At 31.8% G+C, this 26,807-nt stretch overlaps 2 protein-coding genes across 5 annotated transcripts in view; both read right to left on the reverse strand.

The window, feature by feature from the left end:
• The window catches only part of LOC126742383 (uncharacterized), a 29,142-nt gene extending 24,256 nt beyond the window's left edge, over nt 1-4,886 (reverse strand). Inside the window, exon 1 of the mRNA XM_050449033.1 lies at nt 4,676-4,886. The gene's annotated coding sequence lies outside the window, so the exon portion shown is untranslated. The remainder of the gene's footprint in view (nt 1-4,675) is intronic.
• A 12,105-nt stretch (nt 4,887-16,991) lies between these two features.
• Nucleotides 16,992-26,807, reverse strand: part of LOC126742241 (neuropeptide F receptor) — a 67,736-nt gene continuing 57,920 nt past the window's right edge. For 3 of the 4 annotated variants that reach the window (XM_050448866.1, XM_050448867.1, XM_050448869.1), the window contains exons 5-6: nt 24,147-24,386; nt 16,992-23,658 (exon numbers count right to left, since the gene is read on the reverse strand). In XM_050448866.1, the coding sequence (XP_050304823.1) occupies nt 23,383-23,658; nt 24,147-24,386 (516 nt within the window). In that variant the 3' untranslated portion in view covers nt 16,992-23,382. The remainder of the gene's footprint in view (nt 23,659-24,146; nt 24,387-26,807) is intronic. The other variant, XR_007662511.1, reaches the window with a different exon arrangement.

A 26,807-nucleotide genomic window follows, 5' to 3' on the forward strand; every position in this document is an offset into this window, starting at 1 on the left:
GATCCAAATAAAACTAAAATTGTGGGTCAGAAAAATGCCCACCGGGCCTGGAAGAGAGAGTACGACAGTTCTCATGGGTGGCAACGCAACATGGGGATAAACTGCCTCCATTAATTGTTTTTGAGGGAAAAAATCTATGAAGTACCTGGCTGGCTCCCAAGGAATCTACCTTTCCAGGTACTTCTTATGCTGCGTCACCAAATGGTTGGATGGAAACCGAAATCTTTGTAAACTATTTTACAAAAACTTTTATTCGCAACGTTGCACCTGAAAGACCAATCCTGCTTTTGTATTATGGACATTCAACGTACTTTGACCCAAAACTTATCGAGGCGGCTGTCGAAAATGATCTAACACTTTTCAATTTGCTAACACTTTTGAAAAGTCAAATCGTTGTCGACCCAGGTTTCGTCTATATATACTATACTTCTTCCTTCATTTCTATATTTCTGTATCGCGTTTATATATTTATACCACCAATGAAGTATAGAGGGCCTTTCCATCAATATTTTCCTTTTGTTTTGACATTTCCTAAAGTAAAACCCATTTGCTTTTAGTAAACATCTTAAAGTTTCCTTGGAATAGGGAAAATCAATGGTCTCTCGCAACTTCTGTAGAAGAAGCTGGTCGTGGCTGGAACAATTTTTAATTCCTGGTAAAAGTTATTAATTGTGCGCCTTATTATTGGAAAATCTTTAAAGTCATTCTTAACAGAAAAGCGAGCTTAAATAATTAATAATAATACACTAAATTGACAATTGTACTTAAATTGTACTTTAAATTACACCTATTGCAACCCATGGACCTAGCGGTTTTTAAGAGCCTTAAGTCACGCTGGGATTCCAAATTAGCGGGGTACAAAAGAAAACATGTGGGTGTTAAAATACCAAAGAAAGATTTTTCGGTACTTGTGAGCACAATTTGGAAAGAGACAGATCCAACTTCACTGACATCGGGCTTTCGTAGAGGAGGAATATGCCCATTTAATAGATCTGTCATCGACCGCTCTTAATATAATCCAGAAGCTCTACAAAGATATAAAGAACGTTTGAGAAATCTCCAACCTGCCACAGGACAACCTCTTAATGAACCCAGCGCAAGCAGCCACGCAGCAGCTAGCATCAGAACCGCGACCAGAACCAATAGCAGGGCCAAGTAGCGGTTCTGTATCATTTGAAGAATTGTTGCTGGAAACAGTGAGGCAATCGCCCCGTCCTAACGAAAAAGAAAGAAGAAAAACGGTAGCTCCGGGAGCTGAAATTATAACAGCAAAAGAAAACATAAAAAAAAAGAAAAAGGCTGAGCAATAAAAAGAAGATGAAAGAATAGCGAAAGATAAAGCAAAGAAATAAAAAAAAATAACAGTAAAACATATTAATGAGAGCTCTTCAGATGAAGAAGAGCCGCAAATTTTAAGTGACAGTGAATCCGACGACGTCACCTTTGAGACTTATGCAAAAAGGTTAGAGGAAGATGAAGAAGCATTAAAACAAGACGAATTGTTTCTCAAAGGGGTAGAAAACCTTAACATTGGAAACTGATTTTTGGTCTCACTTAAAGGAAAGAAAAGTATACTTTTCTATGCTGGTCAAATAACAACGCTTGATGAAGAATCGCAACCTACCATTAAGTTTAAAAAAAAATCAAACCAAAACGCGCATACTTCAGTGTTTCACTGGCCTGAACAAGAGGACCATCACTTAGTGGCTGCATCAGATAAAGAGCGAGTTGTACCAGAACCCACTTTAGGGCGAAGAGGAGAACTAACTTTTCCAGTATCTCATATAACGTTAAATAAATTTAAAAAAAAACATGTCACAGCCTGTTTTGCTCAACTTACCTACGTAATATACTTTTTAGAAAATCTTTGAGTTTTATTTCCTATCATTGCTCCACGAAAAAAGTTCATAACTTCCTTATAAATTAAGATAGGTATCAAGCTATATTTTTTTAACTCAGAATTTTTCATACTATATTACACTTGCCTCAGATCCATCGGCAGAGTAAGCATATGGCAGTTAGGAGCCGTGAGTACACTTGCCCTATTCTCTGGGGCAAGTGTAATCAGCCAATATTTTTTTTTAAATTTTGGTTTATAAAAAAAACAAAAGCAAACAAAAAATAAATAAATATGACATTGATTTAACAAAGAAATAAGCTCTGTGCCTACTAAAAATGAACCCGATTTCTCTTTTGGTTTTTTTGTTAAGAAATTTTAAAGTGCCACTATCATTTTTTTGATTACACTTACCCCACTTCACCCTACATAAATAATAAAACAAATTTGCTTTTATAATCAAAATATAATATATTTTTTAAAATAATTAATTAAAGGGCAATTTATTATACAGAAACAAGGGGGCTCAATCATTTGTTTCTTTTGAAATCAATATTTTTTTCTCTTCTTATTAGCTCTAGAGGCACGTTTCTTTTTTCCAGACATAGGGGTTTTTTTTTTTCATCCAATATTTATTTTTCTGTCTTTTTCGTTTAAAGAGTTGGGTTGGGATCTTCTTGTGATCCAAATAATAATTCTCTTTTTAAATTTATACAAGCATTGAAATTAATTTTCAATAAGTCTCCAGGCATTTACATTATTTCCTTTTTTTCAACTGTTGTATATTTCGCATGCAAAAGTCGGCAATAGTTTTAAATTTATCCTGATGACATTAGACATCAAATTCTTAAGGTCTTAGTATCAAAGTGGCTCGTACTTGTCCCATTATTATCTACCCTATTAAATTTTAGTAATTTCTTCATTCATGTAAATGTATTTTATTTTTTTACTGACAAACGGTACCTCATACGTATAAAAGTCAAGAGACTAATTTGATCCAAATTAAAGGGGGAAGTCAAGAGTTATTTTTTAAAAAAACAAGTCAAGTATTATTTTTTTTGTCTAAAAATATTCAGTTTCGATGTAGTACGGACGCCACTGTAAGAATTTTTAAAAAACCTATTGTGTATAAAATGATCCTTCTTTTATGAATGGGAAATTTATTTCATGAATAAAAAAAGGGGATTGTAAGCACATAAAAAATTTAAAAGTGGTATTTTTGTATATGATACACTTATTATATAATAACTATTTTAAAAAGTGTGTAAAATACGTAACTTTATACACCCTGGAATGTTTAAAAAGTGAATACTTCACGCACCGTAGTAGAAAAATACTTTTAAGCAAAAAGTGCTTCTTGATGTTTAAAAACTATATTGCATCAGATCCTATTCAGGTAATTAATATTTTTTCTAAATTTAAACGCGTCTTAGGGCCATAGTGGCATAGTGACACATTTCCGGACATAGGTTTTTATAATCAAATGGAGTTCTAAAACACCCTGTATTTATATAACAATCTAGGGCTCAGTTTTTACGTATAACCACCGTGTATAATTTTTTCAAGCACATGAGGTAATTTACGATGAAACAATTTCTAATTTTATCATAAATTAATATTTATCCTTTCCAGGGATAATCTATTAATAAATAAAAAAAAATAACTAAAGAGTCAACAAATAAAAAATTCAATAGCATAAAGGATTACGCTGATGAAGAAACAAATCTAAAAATTGATAACATAAAAAATATAATAAAGTAGAATCATTAAAAATTTCAACAAGAAATATCATAAATTAAAAAAAAAACAATAAATAATAAAGAAATGAGAATGAAGAAAAAAGATGAATGAAAGGAGTAAGGAGTACATATGGAAAGATTTATATATATCGGTCTTCTTTTCTATCCCATTTTCCACAAGTATAGTTCCAATATAATTAAATACTAAAACATAAACTTGTTGTTATAATGTTATAAATTTAAATATTTATTGATTATTTTATAGCTTATTAACTTTGCTAATAAAAATGTCTTCTTAAATTATAGTCACATATAATTACTAAGGAAGAAACTCCAAGGACTATACATATCGCAGTACGTGTCAAAGTAAGAAAAGAGGTGTAAATTTGATTTTTTTGCAACCATACAAGACAAATATTGCAGTGAAGTCGTAGATTAAGATAAAATGAAAATCCTACCAGTCTTTCTCCACTTATTTATTAAACATCAGTCCATCATCGAGGGATAAAAAGTGATGCAGACTATAAGACTGACACCAATTTTTTACTTTTTATCCCCTAATGATGGACACTGCTGTGTTCGAAACATGTCGGAAATTATAAAGATTGATTAATGAATAAGTGGAGGGAGACTGACCGGATTGTCATTTTACCCTTACGTTATCCTTAATACCTTCAAACTCGATATGCAAATAAAAGATTTTAAAATACAAATTTTCAAGGGATAAAAGGGTGAAGGTGTAACAAAAATTTTTATCAATTTCTATGATTATTTAAATTATTTATTTTACAAATAAAATTTTTGCAAAAAAATACAATATGCACCCGTTTTCTATAACATATGTAATGATGAGTTTTTCCTCTGGCCCTCTTAACTTTATTTTAGAAATATATTGTGAACAGAACTTATCTGGGTGACTGTAAAAATTAGATTTTCGTTTCTGCTTCTGTGGATAACCTCTGTGACGTAAAATAGAACAAATTTAGTCTTAACAGGTGCCAAATCATTGGCGACTGCTCCATTGATAGAAATATGAATTAAAAATATAACTGAGCGTTATCATAAGGACTTTGACGACCTTAAAATGTTATTTTCTTACCGCTTTAAACGCAAAACCGTTGCTCCATAGTCGTCAGTCCTATATACGAATATTCACCATCACAATTGAACACTTAAACCGGAACTGCAGCACCGAATAAAACTGTATCAATAAATAATTTGAAATGGAAGAAAGAAAAAAATGGCATAAAACTGAGACCGATATGGTGCGGCGTGACATGAGCCGAAGAAGCCGATGGATTGTTGAAAATTCTTCCGCTTTCTGGCTGTTGGTTGGTCGACGCGAAACGGTATCGAGGTCATTGGGTTACCCGACCGTAACCGCCGATGGGCATCGCACACGGACCATCCGACCCATCATCGACCGACGGTGGTACATTATTTTTTTATTGACCGAGACCAACTTTTCGGACGCACGGAAATTCCATTATTTGTACAACAGAGTGTGGTGCAAGGCCAGCGAGTTTTCAAAACAGGATAGTAGTAGTAAGGATGGGGAAGCTAGCGTACATCAAATAGGCCTAAACGCCTCTTTTCGTTAACCCTAAAATCACTCACTCCTCCCTTCTTAATGCACGATCATCACTGAGCCAGTTCAGAACTTCTTGCTGAAGTGTCGTTTTCTTGCTCCAAAAACAAGAAGGTGTAGATGCCTGTTTAGGCAGTTATGTCCAGTTAGGATGCCCACCAAATCTTTAATCATTTGTCAGCTCTTTGTTAGCAGTCGCATTACTTTAGAGCTATCATAATCTGGTATCTATTAGGTCAAATAATATTAGGTAATTATTAGATCAGAGCCTACGAAAAGGCTAATAGAACCTTGTCTTTCTAGTTCTGGAGTCCTGGGACCCACCTCACTTCCTTGTGTGCTGTACTCCTGGATTAGCTTTTGGATCACCTTGAAGGTAGCTTGACTATCAGAGTAGATACAAATCCTCTCGTTACCTTCCAATCATCTCATGTGTTTGCTACTTTAAATATAGCAAACACTTCTGCTTGGAAAACTGTCGTATGTTATGGAAAGGATACTCCTGTGTTCCTTTTCAACCTGTATTATATTCCTCACATGTTTTCCATGATCTATCTGTGTACCAGGCCTGAAAACAGTTTAGCTCCTTAAATTTAGTCCGTTGAGCATTCTTCCCTTGTCGTGATTTTCACCTTAAAGCCTTGCTTTAACCTTAGTTTGCTAGGTACATTGCGCAAGTAAACATTGCGTCATTTTTCGTTACCTTTCTTCACTCTTGTGCGCTTACCAAACAGGGTAAACTGTATAGTGATTGGCCAGTTAAAAAGTATTTGAATATTTAGGCTTGTAGAAATATTTATATGCTCAACTGCCTGGAATATTAAAGTCACTTCAAAATTTCTGGTATTTGAGTTTATTTTTTCAAATTCCAGGCAGTCATTTTTTTATTTTCAGGCTATTGAGTATTTTTTTTCAAATTTCAGGTATTCCAGTATTTTATTTAATTCCAGGCTACTGAACCTTTTTGCTTACATTCCAGGCAGTTGAATTTGTTTTCTAATTGTCCATGCAATAGAACCATAATTTTTCTTAACTGCCTGGAATTATAAAATCATTTTATCGCCTAGAATGTTAGGCATTTGAGTCAAATTGCAGACATTTGGGTCATTTTTCTTTTAGTTCCAGGCAATAGTAAGCAAAAATTGTTGAGTTGCTCAATTGCGTAAAATACTAAAAATCACACAACTCGAAATTTTACGTATCTGAGTCCGTTTTTTTTTTAAATTTCAAGTTCAGTTTTTTTTTGTTTTTCAATTTTTATTGAATTGTTTTTCAAATTCCAATCAATTAAGTTTTTGCTTAAATTCCAGGCAGTTGAGTTTTTTCTTCCCATTTTCCAGGCAGTTAAAAAAATAATTTTTATTAATTGCTTAAAATTCATTTTAAACTCATTTTTTTATTCTTTTATTTTCAGGCTATTGAGTCATTTTATTTGCAAACTGCCTGGAACAATAAAGCTACTCAACTGCCTGGAATTTTACATATTTTGATATATAGTCGAGTTTTTATTTTTCAATTTTTATTTTAGAGTTACCAAGGGGAACCAGGTAAAGTTAATATCACACGACTGCCTGGAATTTCACGTCCGTTTTTTTTAAAATTCCAGCCAGTCGACATTTTCCTTTTTAAATTTCAGGCTGTCGTGCCAATTTTTATTCCGGGCAATTAAGTTTTTCTTCTTATTTTCCAGGCAGCAGAATCACAATTTTGCTTAACTGTCTGAAATTTTAGGCATGTGGAATATTTTTCTTTTAATTCCAGGAAGTTGAATTTTTTTTCTCAAATTTCAGGCATTAGTAAGGAAAAATTGTTTACTTAAATACCTAAAATAAAACAATCTCACAACTCCCTAAAATTTTACGTATCTTAGGCCGTTTTTGTAAAAATTCCAAGCAGCCAAATTTTTATTTTTCAATTTTTAATCTATTTAGTTGTTTTTCAAATTCGAAGGATTTAAGTTTTTCCTTTCCATTTTCCAAGCAGTAAAACGATCATTTTTCTTAATTGCTTGGAATATTGAAATCAACTGACTACCTGCAATTTCAGGTATTTAAATTAGTTTTTGTCAAATTCCAGGCAGTCGGGTTTTTATTTCTTAATTTTCAAGACATTGAGTTAATTCTTTCGAAATTTCAAGTAGTAGAATCATAATTTTTTTTAACTGCATGGAATAATAAAATCAGCCAACTGTTTGGAATTTCTGCTATTTGAGTCTATTTTTTCAAATTTCAGTATTTCTTTTAATTTCAGGCAACTGAATCTTTTTTGCTTGAAATCCACTCAACTACCTTGAATTTTTACATATTTGAATTCGTTTTTCTTAAGTTCCAAATAGTCGAGTTTTTATTTTTCAATTTTCAGGTATCCGAAATATTTTATTACTTACAGGTAATTGAATTCTTCTTTTTTTAAATTCGAGGCAGTAGTAAGAAAAAAATGTTTTGTTCAACTGCCTGGAATAATACAAATCACTCAACTGCCTGAATCTTAGGTATTTAAACTCGTTTTTTTGAAGTTCCAGACAGTCGACTTATTATTTGTCAATATTCAGGCTATTGAGTCATTTTTTTTCAAATGCCATATATTTCAGTTATTTTTTATTCCAGACATAAATTAGTTTTCCTTAAATGCCTTGAATATTGTAATTACTTGACTCTCTGAAATTGTGGGCATTTAAGTCAAATTGTAAACATTGTAAGTAGTAAGAAAAAATTGTTTGCTCAACTACCTGGACTAATTAAATCATTTTCTTTCTAAATATTTTTTTCTTAATTGCCTGGAATATTGAAATCACTTGCCCCCCTAGAATTTCGGGCATTTAAGTCAAATTTCTTCGGATTTTAGTATTTTCAGTAAATGATGTTTTTAATTCCAAGCAGTAGCAAAAGAAATGATTTACTTAACTGCCTGGAATAATAAAATCACACAACTGCCCGGAATTTCACGTATTTCGTTTAAGTCCGTTTTTTAAAATTACAGGCAGTCATGTTTTTATTCTTTTATTTTCAGGCTATTAAGTCATTTTATTTTCAAATTTCAGGTATTTCAGTAATTTTTTCCAGACATTATTATTATTCTTTAAATGCCTAGAATATTGAAATTACTTGCTTCTGTGTAATTTCAGGCATTTAATCAGATTTTAGTAAGTTATGTATTAATTCCAGGTAGAAGCAAGAAAATATTGTTAACTTAACTGCCTGGAATTTCACGTATTTAAGTCCATTTTCTTAAAATTCCAGACAATCGACTTTTTACTTTTTAAATTTCAGGCTGTCGCGCCAATATTTTCCAATTATTAGACATTTGAGTTTTTTTTTTTCATTTCACGCAGTTGAGTTTTTTAAAAATTCCAAGCAGTCAAATTTTTATTTTTTTATTTTTAATCTATTGAGTTTTTTTCAAATTCCAGGCATTTAAGTTTTTTTTTTAATTCCAGTTCAATTTTTTTCTTCCAGACAGTTCAGTTTTCCTTCCCATTTTTCACGCAGTAAAATTCCTTGGAATATTGAAATCAACTACCTGCAATTTCACGTATTTAAATTAGTTTTCGTCAAATTCCAGGCAGTTCAGTTTTTATTTCTTAATTTTCAACAAATTGAGTAAATTTTTTAGAAATTTCAAGTAGTAGAATCATAATTTTGCTTAACTGCATGGAATAATAAAATCAGCCAACTGTTTGGAATTTCTGCTATTTGAGTGTATTTTTCCAAATTTCAGGTATTTCAGTATTTCTTTTAATTCCAGGCAGCTGAATCTTTTTTGCTTAAAATCCACACAATTACCTTGAACTGTTTTTCTTATATTTCGGATAGTCGAGTTTTTATTTTTCAATTTTCAGGTATACGAAATATTTTTTTGCTTACAGGCAATTGAATTCTCCTTTTTTTTATATTCGAGGCAGTAGTAAGAAAAAAATGTTTGTTCAACTGCCTGGAATAATACAAATCACTTAACTGCCTGAAATTTCAGGTATTTAATTTCTCGTTTTTTTGTTCTAAGTTCCAGACAGTCGACTTATTGTTTGTCAATATTCAGGCTATTGAGTCAATTTTTTTCAAATTCCATGTATTTCAGTTATTTTTTTATTTCAGACATAAATTAGTTTTCCTTAAATGCCTTGAATATTGAAATAATGACTAAACTCTCTAAAATTGTGGGCATTTAAATCAAATTGTAAACATTGTAAGTAGTAAGGAAAAATTATTTGCTCAACTACCTAGAATAATTAAATCACTTTCTCCCTAAATATTTTTCCTTAATTGCCTGGAATATTAAAATCTCTTGCTTCCCTAGAATTTGGGCATTTGAGTCAAATTTCTTCGGATTTTAGTAATTTCAGTAAATGATGTTTTTAATTCCAAGCGATAGCAAAAGAAATGATTTACTTAACTGCCTGGAATAATAAAATCACACAACTGCCCGGAATTTCACGTATATGAGTCCGTTTTTTAAAATTCCAGGCAGTCATTTTTTTATTCTTTTATTTTCAAATTTCAGGTATTTCAGTTATTTTTTCCAGACATTATTATTATTCTTTAAATGCCTAGAATATTGAAATAACTTGCTTCTGTGAAATTTTAGGCATTTATTAGATTTTAGTAAGTTATGTATTAATTCCAGGTAGAAGCAAGAAAATATTGTTAACTTAACTGCCTGGAATTTCACGTATTTAAGTCCATTTTCTTAAAATTCCAGACAATCGACTTTTTACTTTTTAAATTTCAGGCTGTCGCGCCAATATTTTCCAATTATTAGACATTTGAGTTTTTTTTTACATTTCACGCAGTTGAGTTTTTCTTCTCATTTTCTAGGCACTAGAATCAAAATTTTGCTTAACTGTCTGAAATTTTACAGGCATGTGGATTATTTTTCTTCCAGGAAGAATTCCAGAAAGTTAAATTTGTTATAATAAAATTTCACAACTCCCTCAAATTTTACGTATTCGAGACCGTTTTTTAAAAATTCCAAGCAGTCAAATTTTTATTTTTTTATTTTTAATCTATTGAGTTTTCTTTTCAAATTCTAGGCATTTAAGTTTTTTTTTAATTCCAGTTCAATCTTTTTTTTCCAGACAGTTCAGTTTTTCTTCCCATTTTTCAGGCAGTAAAATTCCTTGGAATATTGAAATCAACTACCTGCAATTTCACGTATTTAAATTAGTTTTTCGTCAAATTCCAGGCAGTCCAGTTTTTATTTCTTAATTTTCAAAACATTGACTCAATTTTGTCGAAATTTCAAGTAGTAGAATCATAATTTTGCTTAACTGCATGGAATAATAAAATCAGCCAACTGTTTGGAATTTCTGCTATTTGAGTCTATTTTTTCAAATTTCAGTATTTCTTTTAATTCCAGGCAACTGAATCTTTTTTGCTTAAAATCCACTCAACTACCTTGAATTTTTACATATTTGAATTCGTTTTTCTCATATTTCAGATAGTCGAGTTTTTATTTTTCAATTTTCAGGTATCCGAAATATTTTATTACTTACAGGCAATTGAATTCTTCTTTTTTTAAATTTGAGGCAGTAGTAAAGAAAAATGTTTTGTTCAACTGCCTGGAATAATACAAATAACTCAACTGCCTAAAATTTCAGGTATTTAAACTCGTTTTTTTAAATTCCAGGCAGTCGACTTATTATTTGTCAATATTCAGGCTGTTGAGTCAATTTTTTTACAAATTCCAGGTAATTCAGTAATTTTTTATTCCAGACATAAATTAGTTTTCCTTAAATGCCTTGAATATTGAAATAATTACTTGACTCTCTGAAATTGTGAGCATTTAAGTCAAATTGTAAACATTGTAAGTAGTAAGGAAAAATTATTTGCTCAACTACCTGGAATAATAAAATTACTCGACTTTCTAAATATTTATTTCTTAATTGCCTGGAATATTGAAATCACACAACTGCCCGGAATTTCACGTATTTGAGTCCATTTTTTTTGAAATTTCAGGCTGTAAAATTTTCCGTCCATTTGCAGGCAGTAAAATCATAATTTTTCTTAAATGCCTGGAATATTGAAATCACTTGCTTCTGTGGAATTTCAGACATTTAAGTCAAATTTCTGCAGATTTTAGTCAGTTCTATTAAGTCAATTTTTTTCAAATTCCATGTATTTCAGTTATTTTTTATTTCAGACATAAATTAGTTTTCCTTAAATGCCTTGAATATTCAAATTACTTGACTCTCTGAAATGGTGGGCATTTAAGTCAAATTTTTAACATTTAATTTTTTTTTAATTCCAAGAAGTAGTAAGAAAAAATTATTTGATCAACTACCTGGAATAATAAAATCACTCGACTTCCTAAGTATTTTTTTTTAATTGCCTGGAATATTGAAATCACTTGCCTCCCTAGAATTTCGGGCATATGAGTCAAATTTCTTCAGATTTTGGTAATTTCAGTAAATGATATTTTTTAATTCCAAGCAGTAGCGAGAAAAAATTGTTTGTTTAACTTCCTGGAATAATAAAATCACACAACTGCCCGGAATTTCATGTATTTGAGTCCGTTTTTTAAAATTCCAGGCAGTCATTTTTTTATTCTTTTATTTTCAGTCTATTGAGTCATTTTATTTTCAAATTTCAGGTATTTCAGTTATTTTTTCCAGACATTATTATTATTCTTTAAATGCCTAGAATATTGAAATAACTTGCTTCTGTGAAATTTTAGGCATTTAATTAGATTTTAGTAAGTTATGTATTAATTCCAGGTAGAAGCAAGAAAATATTGTTAACTTAACTGCCTGGAATTTCACGTATTTAAGTCCATTTTCTTAAAATTCCAGACAATCGACTTTTTACTTTTTAAATTTTAGGCTGTCGCGCCAATATTTTCCAATTATTAGACATTTGAGTTGTTTTTTACATTTCACGCAGTTGAGTTTTTCTTCTCATTTTCTAGGCACTAGAATCAAAATTTTGCTTAACTGTCTGAAATTTTACAGGCATGTGGATTATTTTTCTTCCAGGAAGAATTCCAGAAAGTTAAATTTGTTATAATAAAATTTCACAACTCCCTCAAATTTTACGTATTCGAGACCGTTTTTTAAAAATTCCAAGCAGTCAAATTTTTATTTTTTTATTTTTAATCTATTGAGTTTTCTTTTCAAATTCCAGGCATTTAAGTTTTTTTTTAATTCCAGTTCAATCTTTTTTTTCCAGACAGTTCAGTTTTTCTTTCCATTTTTCAGGCAGTAAAGTTCCTTGCAATATTAAAATCAACTACCAGCAATTTCACGTATTTAAATTAGTTTTCGTCAAATTCCAGGCAGTCCAGTTTTTATTTCTTAATTTTCAAAACATTAAGTCAATTTTGTCGAAATTTCAAGTAGTAGAATCATAATTTTGCTTAACTGCATGGAATAATAAAATCAGCCAATTGTTTGGAATTTCTGCTATTTGAGTCTATTTTTTCAAATTTCAGTATTTCTTTTAATTTCAGGCAACTGAATCTTTTTTGCTTGAAATCCACTCAACTACCTTGAATTTTTACATATTTGAATTCGTTTTTCTTAAGTTCCAAATAGTCGAGTTTTTATTTTTCAATTTTCAGGTATCCGAAATATTTTATTACTTACAGGCAATTGAATTCTTCTTTTTTTAAATTCGAGGCAGTAGTAAAAAAAAATGTTTTGTTTAACTGCCTGGAATAATACAAATCACTCAACTGCCTGAATTTTAGGTATTTAAACTCGTTTTTTTGAAGTTCCAGACAGTCGACTTATTATTTGTCATTATTCAAGCTATTGAGACATATTTTTTTAAATGCCATATATTTCAGTTATTTTTTATTTTAGACATAAATTAGTTTTCCTTAAATGCCTTGAATATTGAAATAATTACTTGACTCTCTGAAATTGTGGGCATTTAAGTCAAATTGTAAACATTGTAAGTAGTAAGGAAAAATTATTTGATCAACTACCTGAAATAATTAAATCACTTTCTTTCTAAATATTTTTTCTTAATTGCCTGGAATATTGAAATCACTTGCCTCCCTAGAATTTCGGGCATTTGAGTCAAATTTCTTCGGATTTTATTAATTTCAGTAAATGATGTTTTTTAATTCCAAGCAGTAGCGAGAAAAAATTGTTTGTTTAACTGCCTGGAATAATAAAATCACACAACTGCCTGGAATTTCACGTATTTGAGTCCGTTTTTTAAGATTCCAGGCAGTCGTTTTTTTATTCTTTTATTTTTAGGCTATTGAGTCATTTTATTTTCAAATTTCAGGTATTTCATTATTTCTTTTAATTCCAGGCAACTGAATTTTTTTTGCTTAAATTCCAGGCAGTTAAATTTTTCTTCGAATTTTCCATGCACTAGAACCATAATTTTTCTTAACTGCCCGAAATTATGAAATCATTTTATCGCCTAGAATGTTAGGCATTGTCAAATTGCAGTTGCATTGTTGAGTCAAATTGTAGTCATTTGGTTATTTCTTTTTTATTTCCAAGCAGTAATAAGAAAAAAATATTTGCTAAACTGTCTGGGACAATAGAGCTACTTAACTACCTGGAATTTTTTATATTTAAATTCGTTTTTCTTAAATTCCAGATAATCGAGTTTTTATTTGTCAATTTTCAGGTATTTGAAATATTTTTTTATTTACAGACAATTGAATTTTTCTTCTTTTTTAAATTCGAGGCAATAGTTATAGAAAAAAATTTTCCTTTAACTGCCTGGAATAATACAAATCATTTAATTGCCTGAAATTTCAGGTATTTAAATTCGTTTTTTTTTAAATTCCAGACAGTCGACTTATTATTTGTCAATATTCAGGCTGTTGAGTCACTTTTTTTAAATTCCAAGTATTTTAGTTATTTTTTATTCCAGACATTATTATCTTTCCTTAAATAACTAGAATATTAAAATCACTTGCTTCCCTAGAATTTCGGGTATTTAAGTCAAATTTCTTGGGATTTTAGTAATTTCAGTAAATCATGTTTTTTATGCCAAGCAGTAACAAGAAAAAATTGTTTGCTTAACTATCTGGAATAATAAATTGATACAACTGCCTGGAATTTTTTACGTATTTAAATTCTTTTTTTTTTTTAATTTTAGACAGTCGACATTTTCCTGTTTAATTTTCAGGCTGTCGCGTCAATTTTTTTCGTATTTTAGGCATTTGAGTTATTTTTTTTTCATTCCAGGCAACTGAGTTTTCTTTTCATTTTCCAGGCAGTAGAATCACAATTTTGCTTAACTGTCTGAAATTCCAGGAAGTTGAATTTTTTTTCTCAAATTCCAGGCAGTAGTAAGGAAAAATTGTTGTTTTTTTCCATTTCCTGGAATAATAAAATCTCACAACTCCCTGAAAATGTACGTATCTGAGTTCGTTTTTTTTTAAGTTCCAAGCAGCCAATTTTTGATCTATTGAGTTGTTTTTTAAATTCCAAGCAGTTAATTCTTTTTTCTTAAATTCCAGGCGGTTGAGTTTTTTCTTCCCATTTTGCAGGCAGTAAAATAATAATTTTTCCTAATTGCTTGGAATATTAAAATCAACTGACTACCTGCAATTTTAAGTATTTGAATTCGTTTTCAATTCGTCAAATTCTAGGCAGTCGCGTTTTTAATTTTCAATTTTCAAGACATCGAGTCAATTTTTTAACTGCATGGAATAATGAAATCATTTGACTACACACTAAATTATTAATACAATGAAACTAATTAATAAAATGATGTGAACTAATTAAATTAGATTAATATTAACACTTATAATGTTAAGGACAAAATCTTTTCTGAAGGATAAAATTATAGTGATTAGTCAGACCGTTACTTTTATTATCCAGTTTGGCATAGGCGGGTAAACTTTAAAAAAATGACGCACTCCCTATAGGTTTTAACCAAACAAAGGTTTAATAATAACCTACGTATAAATTAAAAATAAATACAAGTTAAAAACAGTTACTGTTTTTATTTTTACGGTCTTTTCGTTTTACTTACAAGTTTTAACTTTGTAAATTTGCAATGAATCCGGCTTTTGTTCAATTCTCTTTATACAATTAATAAATTACTAGTTTTACAATAGCAACTGTCATTAAATATCTTTGTGACAACTGATGCGTGTATTCCGTTAGCAAAATTGCCAAAGTTCCACTGATCGGGAGAATCTAAATTCGTTTGAAAGGTTTTATTATTATTTTACTCTTTTCTCTGATTTTTCTTCACTTTCGTGTCAATTTTAACATAATTTTTCTTATCTATCATACCTCGATACATAAAAAAGAATTTTCTAGGTGAATGGTTGCCTCACAGAGACTTTGGTCGTGGTAGTGAATTTTTATGGCCTCCGCGTAACCCGGATCTTAATCCTTTGGTTTTTTTTTTGGGGTTATATTAAGTCATTATTTTATACAGAAATCTGTACACGAGAGCAACTACTGCAAAAAAAACTATGATTCCACCAATTAAAAAATTAAATAAAATCATATTTATGATGCCCAAAAACTGCAGATTCCTCGTTTTTATGTGGATCATTGAAAAGCAACTTGAGCTATAGAGAAAAAACCTATTTGAAAATTAAATTTTGACACACTGTATCTTAATAATAGGCAGCATTTTACTTAGGCAAAATTGCCAAAACATCGATATATTCACCAGTTAAACTGACAAAAAAAAAATACATCCTGTATATGGAACTTTTTGCTTTATGTGGTATAGTTTAGAGTTGTTGACGCACCCTACATAAATTATTAACAGCTCTATTAATAGGGTCATAGGTGTAATTCGATAGGACGATACACGCAAATAAAGTATTAGCCATGGAGTCAATGGAGTCTTAAGTGTCCTGTCTAGACGATCATGTGAAGCTGATTAGGGACGAAAACTTTCTAAATAAAATCTTAAGTTAACATAATAAAATATTTAACCCCTATATCTATTGGTACAGTTTGAATATGGAATAAGTTCGGTTCAGGTCGGTTTCAACCGTTATTTATGTATGCCCATAAAAATAAAAGAGAAAACGACTATATGGTAATTTTAACTAAGTGACATCGAAACGTATGCAAATTTTTCTTCGTGTTTTTGCTTTTTTGCATAAAAATGTGTCTTTAATATAAAGTTTGTTCAATTTTTTGGGTTATGGGGGTTTTTAGGATCTTTGCCTTAAAGCGACTCTTTTAGAGGGTCAGAAACTGGGTAGCAAAATGACATTTTTATCAAAATTGAGGCAAATTTACATGAATAGATTAGTTAATAATATCGATGCAAGATTTACTAGGCATGAATTAATAAATCTTGATTCAACTGGATTTAAAGCAGTTACTTACTTTTATGCTTTATACGGCAGAAATATGTTAAATTTCCGATCTAAAAGACACCGTCGTATACTTACCGTTTAAATAATCAACAGGAAATTTTAATACGTACTTTCACCGAAGGTCATCATCACATTTCGTTCGAATGGAGGTCAATGTCGACCTTCTAATTACCCACGCGAGCAAAGGAAAGTTAGTTAATAAGAGTAAGAAACTTACAGTTTTATGTTTATTTAAATGAAATTTGAACCTAAAAATAATTCATTTTTTTTTACATAAGATTTACGTACACCCCGGAGTCTAAAGCTTTTAAGGTCTATTTATGACTCCCATAAATAATTTTTTGTATGGGACGAGGAACATTCTTTTGCCTGAATGGACGTGTATTAAAGTGTGATAGATGTGGGGACCGTTTTCTTGCTTTTGCTCTCATATTTTCCTTTTTCTTCTATAATGGTTGCTTGTTAAATGATGTGGCAGTAATGTGACATAGAGCGAATGTTGTACAAGATGGTTTAATTATTATTGAACAATCATTCAATAAGGGAGTTTTATTAATAAAACACGTAAACAGACAAATACTTTTAATACTTTATATCATTTTACAAAGACCGTTATATAATAATTATTTCTCTAAAGGTACATATAAAATTAGCCATTTTAATATAGAAGTTTAATAGAACGTGCAGCATTAGTAAATAATCAGACTTTAATAATTAATTACTATATTAAATAATTTTCAAAAAAAAAGTGTTAATTAGTGCATGTAAATAGAACATAACTTAATTAATTACAAAAAGGTTCGTAAAAGGTGTTAGGTAATTATATTATGTGAAAACAGTGAAAAAGAATTAAAGAGCAGCAACATCAATAACATTCACATTAATTAGAACTTTATTATATTTACAAAATAGGGCTAACATTCGGATAATAATATTCAAAATAATAGTTCATTGACCTCTTTTCGATTTTCTCAATGCACCCCAGAGGGGCAACCATAAAAAATAACCCTGTACATAAAACCACAAAATATTTTCTTAATGGTCGCAATCTTAATAGATTTAGTGTACGTGCACACAGGACGCGATTAAGCGATAAGCTTTGCTATGAGATGCTATGCTTTTGATTACTTGCTATATTTTGGTTGTGTTTTAATAGAAGCCGATAAACAAAAGCGTAGTAAATCAAACCTCTGCCTGCGTTAGTTCCAGCTACCATGGAATTATTATTATTAAAAAATTCATTTTTACAATATATAAAAAAATTAAAAGTAAAAAAAAAGAAATGGGTACATGAAATTTCAACATTTATTCTCCGAATTAACCCTATATCCTGACAAATTTCGAGAATATATCCGAATGTCTTTGGAAACATTCATACTTATTGAAAATGGTATGACACCATTAGTGGAAAAATAACAACAAACTGGAGGGTTCCAATCAGCGTTAAAGAACGCCTTGCCGTAACGTTAAGGTAAGAAAAAAATGCTCAAATATACGTGAGTACTTAAATATTTTATTTCAAATTCATTACAGTTATTTTAGAAATGTAAACGTATAAAATATGTCTTTTTTCTTCAGGGGAGAATTGTGTAAGAACTATTTGATTCTGTGGAATAAGCGGGTGAACCCAATGGTGTTGCCACAAAAGTGTGTGTCATTTGTGGCTGATGAGTTGGCATATTATTGGCAAAACTTATATTTTCAATATGGTACTCGTTCACTGTGGCTTGGTAAAGCAGTTCCTGCATCTTGAGACGAAACCACATCTTTGTTTCAAAACGCATTTTTTTAGCGGTGTATGGAAACTCATAAGAAAGTGATAATAATCATCCTGAGTAATTTGAGATTGTGTCGATAAAACGGAATTATTTGCTTTAAGAACGTCAATTTCAAAGTCTTCTTTTCTTTTAGCTGCTCTTTTTGCAGGACGTTTTGGCGGATGCCCACAGTCAGTTGGCTCTTGACGTACATTTTTATCTGAGCTAGTAGTTGCAATAGTTTAGTTATTGTGGTCAGATAACAGTTGTTCTGATTCAATTCTTTCATCCGGAGTAACAGATGTCTCATCGTCGATATCATCAGGAAATAAAAGATCTTCGTTTAGTTGCCTTGCGTTATCGTCAGTGGGTAAGTTGCCAGTTAGCTGTCTCGGAGTCATTTAATCCTTAAGGAACCATAAAATCTTAAAGTAAGTGCACTTTGAACTAAAGTTTGAAGAAGTTTGGTCTCCAGATTTAGGTTTCGGCAACTTCTTCAGCTCATTTCTGAAGACATCTCGTAAAGATTTTTTTAGCAGCTTCTTCTAAAAAAAAAAAAAGAATAAAATTGGATGTTTTCAAAAAGTAATCTCATTTTTATGAATCAATTATTAGTGAAAAATTAACAGTAGAATGTTCACATATCACTACAAATAATTCACTAAGGGCCAGTTCTACAAACATGGTATAACTTTTTTCCTGGAGTAATTACTATGACAACGATTGTTGAGACAATTGTAATTTTAGCAATTATTCTAAAAACATGATTGTAGAACTGGCCCTTAGTGATAATTACACACTAATTGATTCTCTTTTTTCCAGGTTTCTGGCGACAGGTGCCTCTTATAGAGCATGCGGGGGACTTATATCGGTTCGTCGACGAAATGTGGTTATAGGGTTGACTCGCTTCAGTTTATTTTCGACGTTTACCGAGTGTGCCAAAATTTCTTGTTTTTGTGAATTTAATATTCTGTTATTTAGTGCTAGTTTTACGGACATTTACTTTAATGTAATGGCTTCTCACGGACAATACTGCTGCGTTGAATCTTGCAAAAAACATTCAAACGACCCAAGTGTTTCTTTTTTTTGTATTCCCTATTGTTTTATCTATTTCATATTTCTTTACTAAAAACTCCACAAACGTTGATGATTTAAAAGAAATAATCTTTGAGGCAATACGAAAGCTTAAAAAAGTAGGATTAAATGTTTTAGCCGTAACTACTGATCAGGGTCCAAACTTTTATAAACTAGTTAAGTCAACTCTTATATTAACAATAGAAAAACCATATATTTTTGTTGATGATATAAAAGTTTTTTTTATGTTTGACGCCCCCCATTTATTAAAATCGACAAGAAATAACTTATTTTCTTCAAAGTTTCATCTTAATGATTATGAGGCAGATTACTGAAAAATGTTACATTGAAGAGATGTACAAACTGGACAAGGCAAAACAGTTTCGCTTAGCACCAAAGTTAACAGATGACCATTTAAATCCAAATGATTTTAAAAAAATGAGGGTAAAATTGGCATCACAGTTATTTAGCTCGAAAAACTCATCCATTATCCCAAAGATGCTGGTCATACACTTTTATAAAAGGTAAAAAACACGAAATCTACAGCATCACAAATACATTTAATAAAATAACAAAGGTTACATGTTTCGCTCGACTAGAGCATCATCAGACCTAAACAATAATTAAAATTATGTAACCCGAAAACAGGAGAATTCAACAAAAACTTACCATAACATACACAAAACACCTAATATTTAAGTAAACAAAGATTACAATAAAGTGGCACTATCTATGTACAAAGAACTCAACTAAACAATCAAATCCTTTATACATTTCAGAAATCTAACGAAGATTTCTACTAGGATTAGTGAACACAAGGCCCAATACAATAAATTTAAAAATACCGAAATCACAGTGACCAGATCAGCTTTTGCTAATCACCTTCTCGACTCCAGACATGATTTTCCTGACAGCCAAAATATAAAAATACTGCATCAATGCAACAAAAGTAAAAAACTAGACTTGTTGGAGACAATGGAGATTAGTAAAGCTTTTAAAAGCCCAGATCTGTCCTGTGTTAATGAAAGGTTTGATTTTGATGGCCACCTAGTTTTTAATAACCTCAAGTAGTTCTAGACTCTTAAATGATGGTTAGATTTCTGAAATGTATAAAGGATTTGATTGTTTAGTTGAGTTCTTTGTACATAGATAGTGCCACTTTATTGTAATCTTTGTTTACTTAAATATTAGGTGTTTTGTGTATGTTATGGTAAGTTTTTGTTGAATTCTCCTGTTTTCGGGTTACATAATTTTAATTATTGTTTAGGTCTGATGATGCTCTAGTCGAGCGAAACATGTAACCTTTGTTATTTTATTAAATGTATTTGTGATGCTGTAGATTTCGTGTTTTTTACCTTTTATAAAAAAAAAAAACAGTTATTTAGTCATTCTGTTTTCGTTGCTATGCATACCTATATTGATTTAAAATAAAAAATATCAGTTGAGGCCAAGACAACAGCAAATTTCATAAATGATATGAATCAATTATTTGACATTTTAAATTCAAGTACGCTGATATCATTCCATTTATGGGGACCGAAAAACAAATAAAATTTTTAGAAAAAATTGATTTTTTTCCACCTTAAAAGTCATCGGCAAAGTAAAAAATAGAAAAACTAACAAAATAATCGAAAAAGATGTAACGAAAAAACATTAAGATTTATTTATGGCTGGAGGTTGACCATATCATCAACAATAAAATTATGGGAGGTATTGAAACCTTAACCAAGATTGCCTGGAAAATTATTTTGGACAAATCAGGAATGCTTCTGGAAATGCTAAAAATCCAACTCCCATTCAGTTTTGTAGGACTTTTAAAAAGCTCTTTGCTTTAAGGTGTTGTGATGAAAAGAAAGGTTCCAATTATTTAGCGGATGTAAGTGATATATTAGTCACCATAACTCCAGTTTTAGTAAAACGGGTATCGGTTTTAAATCCAACAAAAAATTATACACCAATTTTAAATATCGACAGCAAAGATTATCAAAATTTACATACAGAAAAATGCAACGCACTAGTGTATGTAGGTGGATATTTATTACGAAAATGTAGTTTTAAACATAGTTGTGATGTTTGTATTAATTTTTTCAGAGGTGATGATGTGCATGATAAAACTACAATTTTTTGTGAAAAAAAAGCCTACGAGGGTAGTCAGGGACTGTACCCCCAAAGAGCTTCAATGAATACATAATCTTACTAGAGGATGTTTTTACCAAAAAATTTTATAATATTTGTGTAAAAAATAATGCAGGCATTTATTTAAAAGAAAAATGTGCAAAAATACCATTTTCACACTTTTGTTCAAGTTTTTTTTTCTTATCAACATTCCTAAGGTTTGGACTCAAATTTAAGCGTTTTATTAGTATTACAAAAAGAAATAAAAGCAAAGAAAAAATGGCGCCTGGATGCATACATTACCTAGTTGTTGTTTATTTAATGTGTCACAATGAATAAGCGTCAAAACTAATCAAAATATTTTAAAATAAAAAAACCATGATTTTACCCAATAATATTATTAAACTTAATACTTTCCTTATTACCCCCCCCGTAAACGCATTTCTAATGTGAACTTTCTGGACGGACTTGTATCCTGTCATGCGAGGGGTGCCGGCGTAGTTTACAAGTGATTTATAAAAAAGGCTGCATTTTGAGGCGATCAAAGAAGTGATTCTACTTGTTGAAATCTATATACTTTGCTAGTATTCTCTTTTCGCCTTGGCGTTTCAACTGTGGCAAAGATAGTTAAACAAACATGCGAAGCAATATGGAAAGTTTATGTTGCTACATATTTGCCGGTTCCGCCTCTGACTATTGGAATAAATGGAATTTGCCTTATTGCGTCGGCTCGATTGATGGTAAACATGTACGAATTAAATGTCCGGCGAATTCAGGAACAATGTTTTACAGTTATAAACAATATTTTTCCATCGTTTTACAAGCTGTGGCTAACACCAACTACAACTGTCCATAGAAGTGGGTACATATGGAAAACAAAGCGATGAAGGAATCTTTCAGTCATCACAAACATATGCCTTGTTAAAAAGTTTAATTTACCCAAGACAACAACAAAAAATTACCGTTCTATTTGATTGAAGATGAAGCATATCCGTTGACACATTTCCTAATACGACCATTTGCTCGAAGGCAACTCACAGATGAAAATGAGAATTTCCACCGTAGGCTATGCAGAGCTCGGAGGTGTGTGGAATGTGCATTTGGTATTCTAGTGGGTAGGTGGAGCATATTAACGAAAGCAATAGAGACCGACCCTTCCATAGCAGAAATCATAATTAAATGCGCTTGTTTGCTACACAATATTATAATATACCGAGAAGGAATCCATGATTATGATATAAACAATCACGAACAAACTTGCAGTGACATGATCAGCCAGCCTGCCTCACGTGTAAATAACAGAGCGTCAAAACAAGCATATGAATTAAGACATATTTTGAAATCGTATTTAGTATAATTATTATTATATTTTTCGTAAATTAAAAAAAGTTTTTTTTTTATATAAAGTATATAAACACCATGTTTAACTTACTTGAAACGTCTAGTTCTGCAGCTACATCCTGCCATAATTTCTCAACTTTGTCCCGTCTCGATAGCCTTTGTTTTGTTGATCCCATAGTGGAAGACGCACTCGGACTGCATTTATTAATTTTTCTGCATCCATACCACACGAAATATGGACAAATATAACTAGACAATAACTAGCAGCACGAGGACCCAAACAATTAAAATCAAACTTGCTTGAAAATCAAACAGACTCGCGAGATCGCGTTGAATCGCATCGCATCGCTTATCGCTTAATCGCATCCTGTGTGCACGTACACTAACACGTTAAATACCTCAATTTCTTACCAGGCTACATGACTGATATCACACCTCAAAATTCGGTTTTACATCTGTGTAGAGCTTGTTAATTTCATAAAAAAAATGATTCAATGAAATAACTGTCTTGCAGAGATCGACACTCTGCTACCATCATACCAAATAATCATCGAACATCTCCATCACAATCACATTCACAATATCACATTTCTACACCAAAGTGTTCATCACATTATTCCTCCCACTACTACTGGCCAATTGATTCCGGGCAGCAGCAATGTTCTTTAACCGCTAACACTTCGTCAAGACCGTCAAATCGGAGCTCACCGTGTTACACTGTTGATAGTTGGTGGCATCTGTGATCATTTCCGGCTTTAAGAGGGTTCCCTTGTTGTTTTTCTTTCGTAGGGAGATTTTTTGAGTGGTGGCACCCACCTCATCGGTGGCCTTTTCGATGCACAGGATGTCCTTGAACTCCTTCCAGAAGTTCTCGTTCAGGCAACCGTAGAGGATCGGGTTGGAACAGGCGGATGACATGCCCATCATGTGGCAGATCGCGTACACCACCTGAAAGAAATTGGGAAACGAGTGAAAACATTATAATCGATTAATTAAGTGTCTTGTTCGCAGACGACACTACAATCATTAGCAGATGGTAAGGTAAACTTGCTGTTGGAGGAGCGACGGCAAGTTTGGATCGATGGTTTGATGCAAATATTAATGTTATGTTTAGTTTTAAGAATTTGGGCATTATGATATTTGCAAAAGTGCTACTACTTTGTTTTCATAAGAAAACATCTCAATGTACCACAGTTGAGACGACCCATACATATTATGATATTTAACTTATATATATATTCTTCCAAGAACTTTACCAAAGAATCATTTTGAAAGAACTGTAAAGAGTATTAAGCGTCATTGAATTTCTGCAAGCAGACTTCTAGTGAACGCAAAATATCGTATTTTTCATTGGCCCTCTATTTATATTTTATAAGTACCTACATTTATTTGTGTTTTATACAGAACACAAGATAAAAAAAACAAAAGGTGCTTACCATCATTTTCTGACTGGTGAATTTATTCGAATCCGGATACAAGTCCGCAATAAGATTGAACAGGTTCAAAGGTAACCAGCTGATGCAAAAAATAATCGCGATAGACAGAAGCAGAATGTTCGTCTTCTGAAGTCTCCTGCCACGCAGTTGCCGTCTGTTCTTTTGTAGATTGTCTTCGGTGCTAACGAAACCCGCTTGAAATCTGTATCGCAGCTTATAAGATATCCTGTAATAGGCGGCCTGAAATTAGGAAAATTCTCGTTTATTATATTATAATATTCAGGTTACATTATATAAGCAGCACTTTTCCATTAGCCCTATTCTCTCTTCCTACTTATAAAGTGAAATGATCATAAAAAGAAAACTAAAAGCATCAAATAGGGAAAAATCTTGTTTATCCAAAAACCCTATAAAACCCCTCTATAGTGTAATTCAATCGACACCTGAGTGCGAAAAATGTCGTAAAGGGATAGAATAACGACCCAACAGAATACGTATTCAATTTACTACATAAAACAATTTTTACAGCTTTTCCACCGTAAAAATTTTAAAAATTATTGGTTGTTCACGTTACATTAAATCGCCATAATTTTTAATTAAATATATCTCGACGGGCCCTAGAACCTGCTCATAAATTTTAACACTTTTAAAGTTGGCTTTATCATCATCGTCTCTCTCTCTCTCCACCGTAACCAAAATATGCAAATTTAATAATAAAATACATTGAAATGAATTCGAGCGTTATTTTAATTTTGCTATGTTTTGTAAGAGTTTTCTTGTTGTTTTATTTCATTTTGATGAACAAAAGAATAATTAAATTACAACTGGGAATTTTTAAAAGGCTCTCGAACCCTCAGATCCTTACTCAGATATTTTAGGTTTTAATTTTTTCTATTTGATTTTTACGAAGCTTAAAATGTCGTAGCCGAGACCTAGCGTTTTTATAGCCTATTTTTTTAGAGCTTAAAAACGAGGTCGAAAAGTGACTTTTTTCGAATTTTCAAAGTGCTCTCATCCAGTTAGTTCTGGTCAAATCCCATTATAACCAGGTGTTTTCGTGATATATGTGATAAGAGCAAGACGATGAAATAGTTAGTTCGATTTCGAAAAAATCAATTTTTGGTGAAAAAATCGATACGGGGGGGGCATACCCGAAAAATGAAAAATTCCAAAGTTTGAAGGTCGATATCTCGGCTTCTATGGGAGCTATCGGGAAAAGTGACTTTTTCAGAATTTTCAAAGTGCTCTCATTCCCTTAGTTCTGCTCGGATCCTGTTATAACCTAGTGTTTTCGTAATCTAGATGATCAAAATAAGACGCTGGTATACTTAGTTTGATTTCGAAAAAATCAATTTTTGGTGAAAAAATCGATACGGGGGGGTATACCCGAAAAACGAAAAAAGCCAATTTTTGAAGGCCGATATCTCGGCTTCTATAGAAGCTATCGGGAAAATTCCAACGGTTTTGTCTTAGTTTCGTCATTATGAATCCAACAAGACCATCCACAAGGTCGTAGCTTCTACGATAGCCGAGATATGACATTTTTGATGCCCATTTTTGGCCTCAAAAACGGACGTCGAAAAGTGACTTTTTCAGGATTTTCAAAGTGCTCTCATTCCCTTAGTTCTGCTCGGATCCTGTTATAACCCGGTGTTTTCGTAATCTAGATGATCAGAATAAGACGCTGGTATACTTAGTTTGATTTCGAAAAAAATCAATTTTTGGTGAAAAAAATCGATACGGGGGGGTATACCCGAAAAACGAAAAAAGCCAATCTTTGAAGGCCGATATCTCGGCTTCTATGAAAGATATCGGGAAAATTCCAACGGTTTTGTCTTAGTTTCGTCATTATGAATCCAACAAGACCATCCGCAAGGTCGTAGCTTCTACGATAGCCGAGATATGACATTTTTGATGCCCATTTTTGGCCTCAAAAACGGACGTCGAAAAGTGACTTTTTCAGGATTTTCAAAGTGCTCTCATTCCCTTAGTTCTGCTCGGATCCTGTTATAACCCGGTGTTTTCGTAATCTAGGTGACCCAAATAAGACGCTGGTATACTTAGTTTGATTTCGAAAAAAATCAATTTTTGGTGAAAAAAATCGATACGGGGGGGTATACCCGAAAAACGAAAAAAGCCAAACTTTGAAGGCCGATATCTCGGCTTCTATAGGAGCTATCGGGAAAATTCCAACGGTTTTGACTTAGTTTCGTCATTATGAATCCAACAAGACCATCCGCAAGGTCGTAGCTTCTACGATAGCCGAGATATGACATTTTTGATGCCCATTTTTGGCCTCAAAAACGGACGTCGAAAAGTGACTTTTTCAGGATTTTCAAAGTGCTCTCATTCCCTTAGTTCTGCTCGGATCCTGTTATAACCCGGTGTTTTCGTAATCTAGGTGACCCAAATAAGACACTGGTATACTTAGTTTGATTTCGAAAAAAATCAATTTTTGATGAAAAAAATCGATACGGGGGGGTATACCCGAAAAACGAAAAAAGCCAAACTTTGAAGGCCGATATCTCGGCTTCTATAGGAGCTATCGGAAAAATTCCAACGGTTTTGACTTAGTTTCGTCATTATGAATCCAACAAGACCATCCGCAAGGTCGTAGCTTCTACGATAGCCGAGATATGACATTTTTGATGCCCATTTTTG

Source organism: Anthonomus grandis, chromosome 11, assembly GCF_022605725.1.
Source record: "Anthonomus grandis grandis chromosome 11, icAntGran1.3, whole genome shotgun sequence".
Taxonomy (NCBI): Eukaryota; Metazoa; Arthropoda; class Insecta; order Coleoptera; family Curculionidae; genus Anthonomus; species Anthonomus grandis.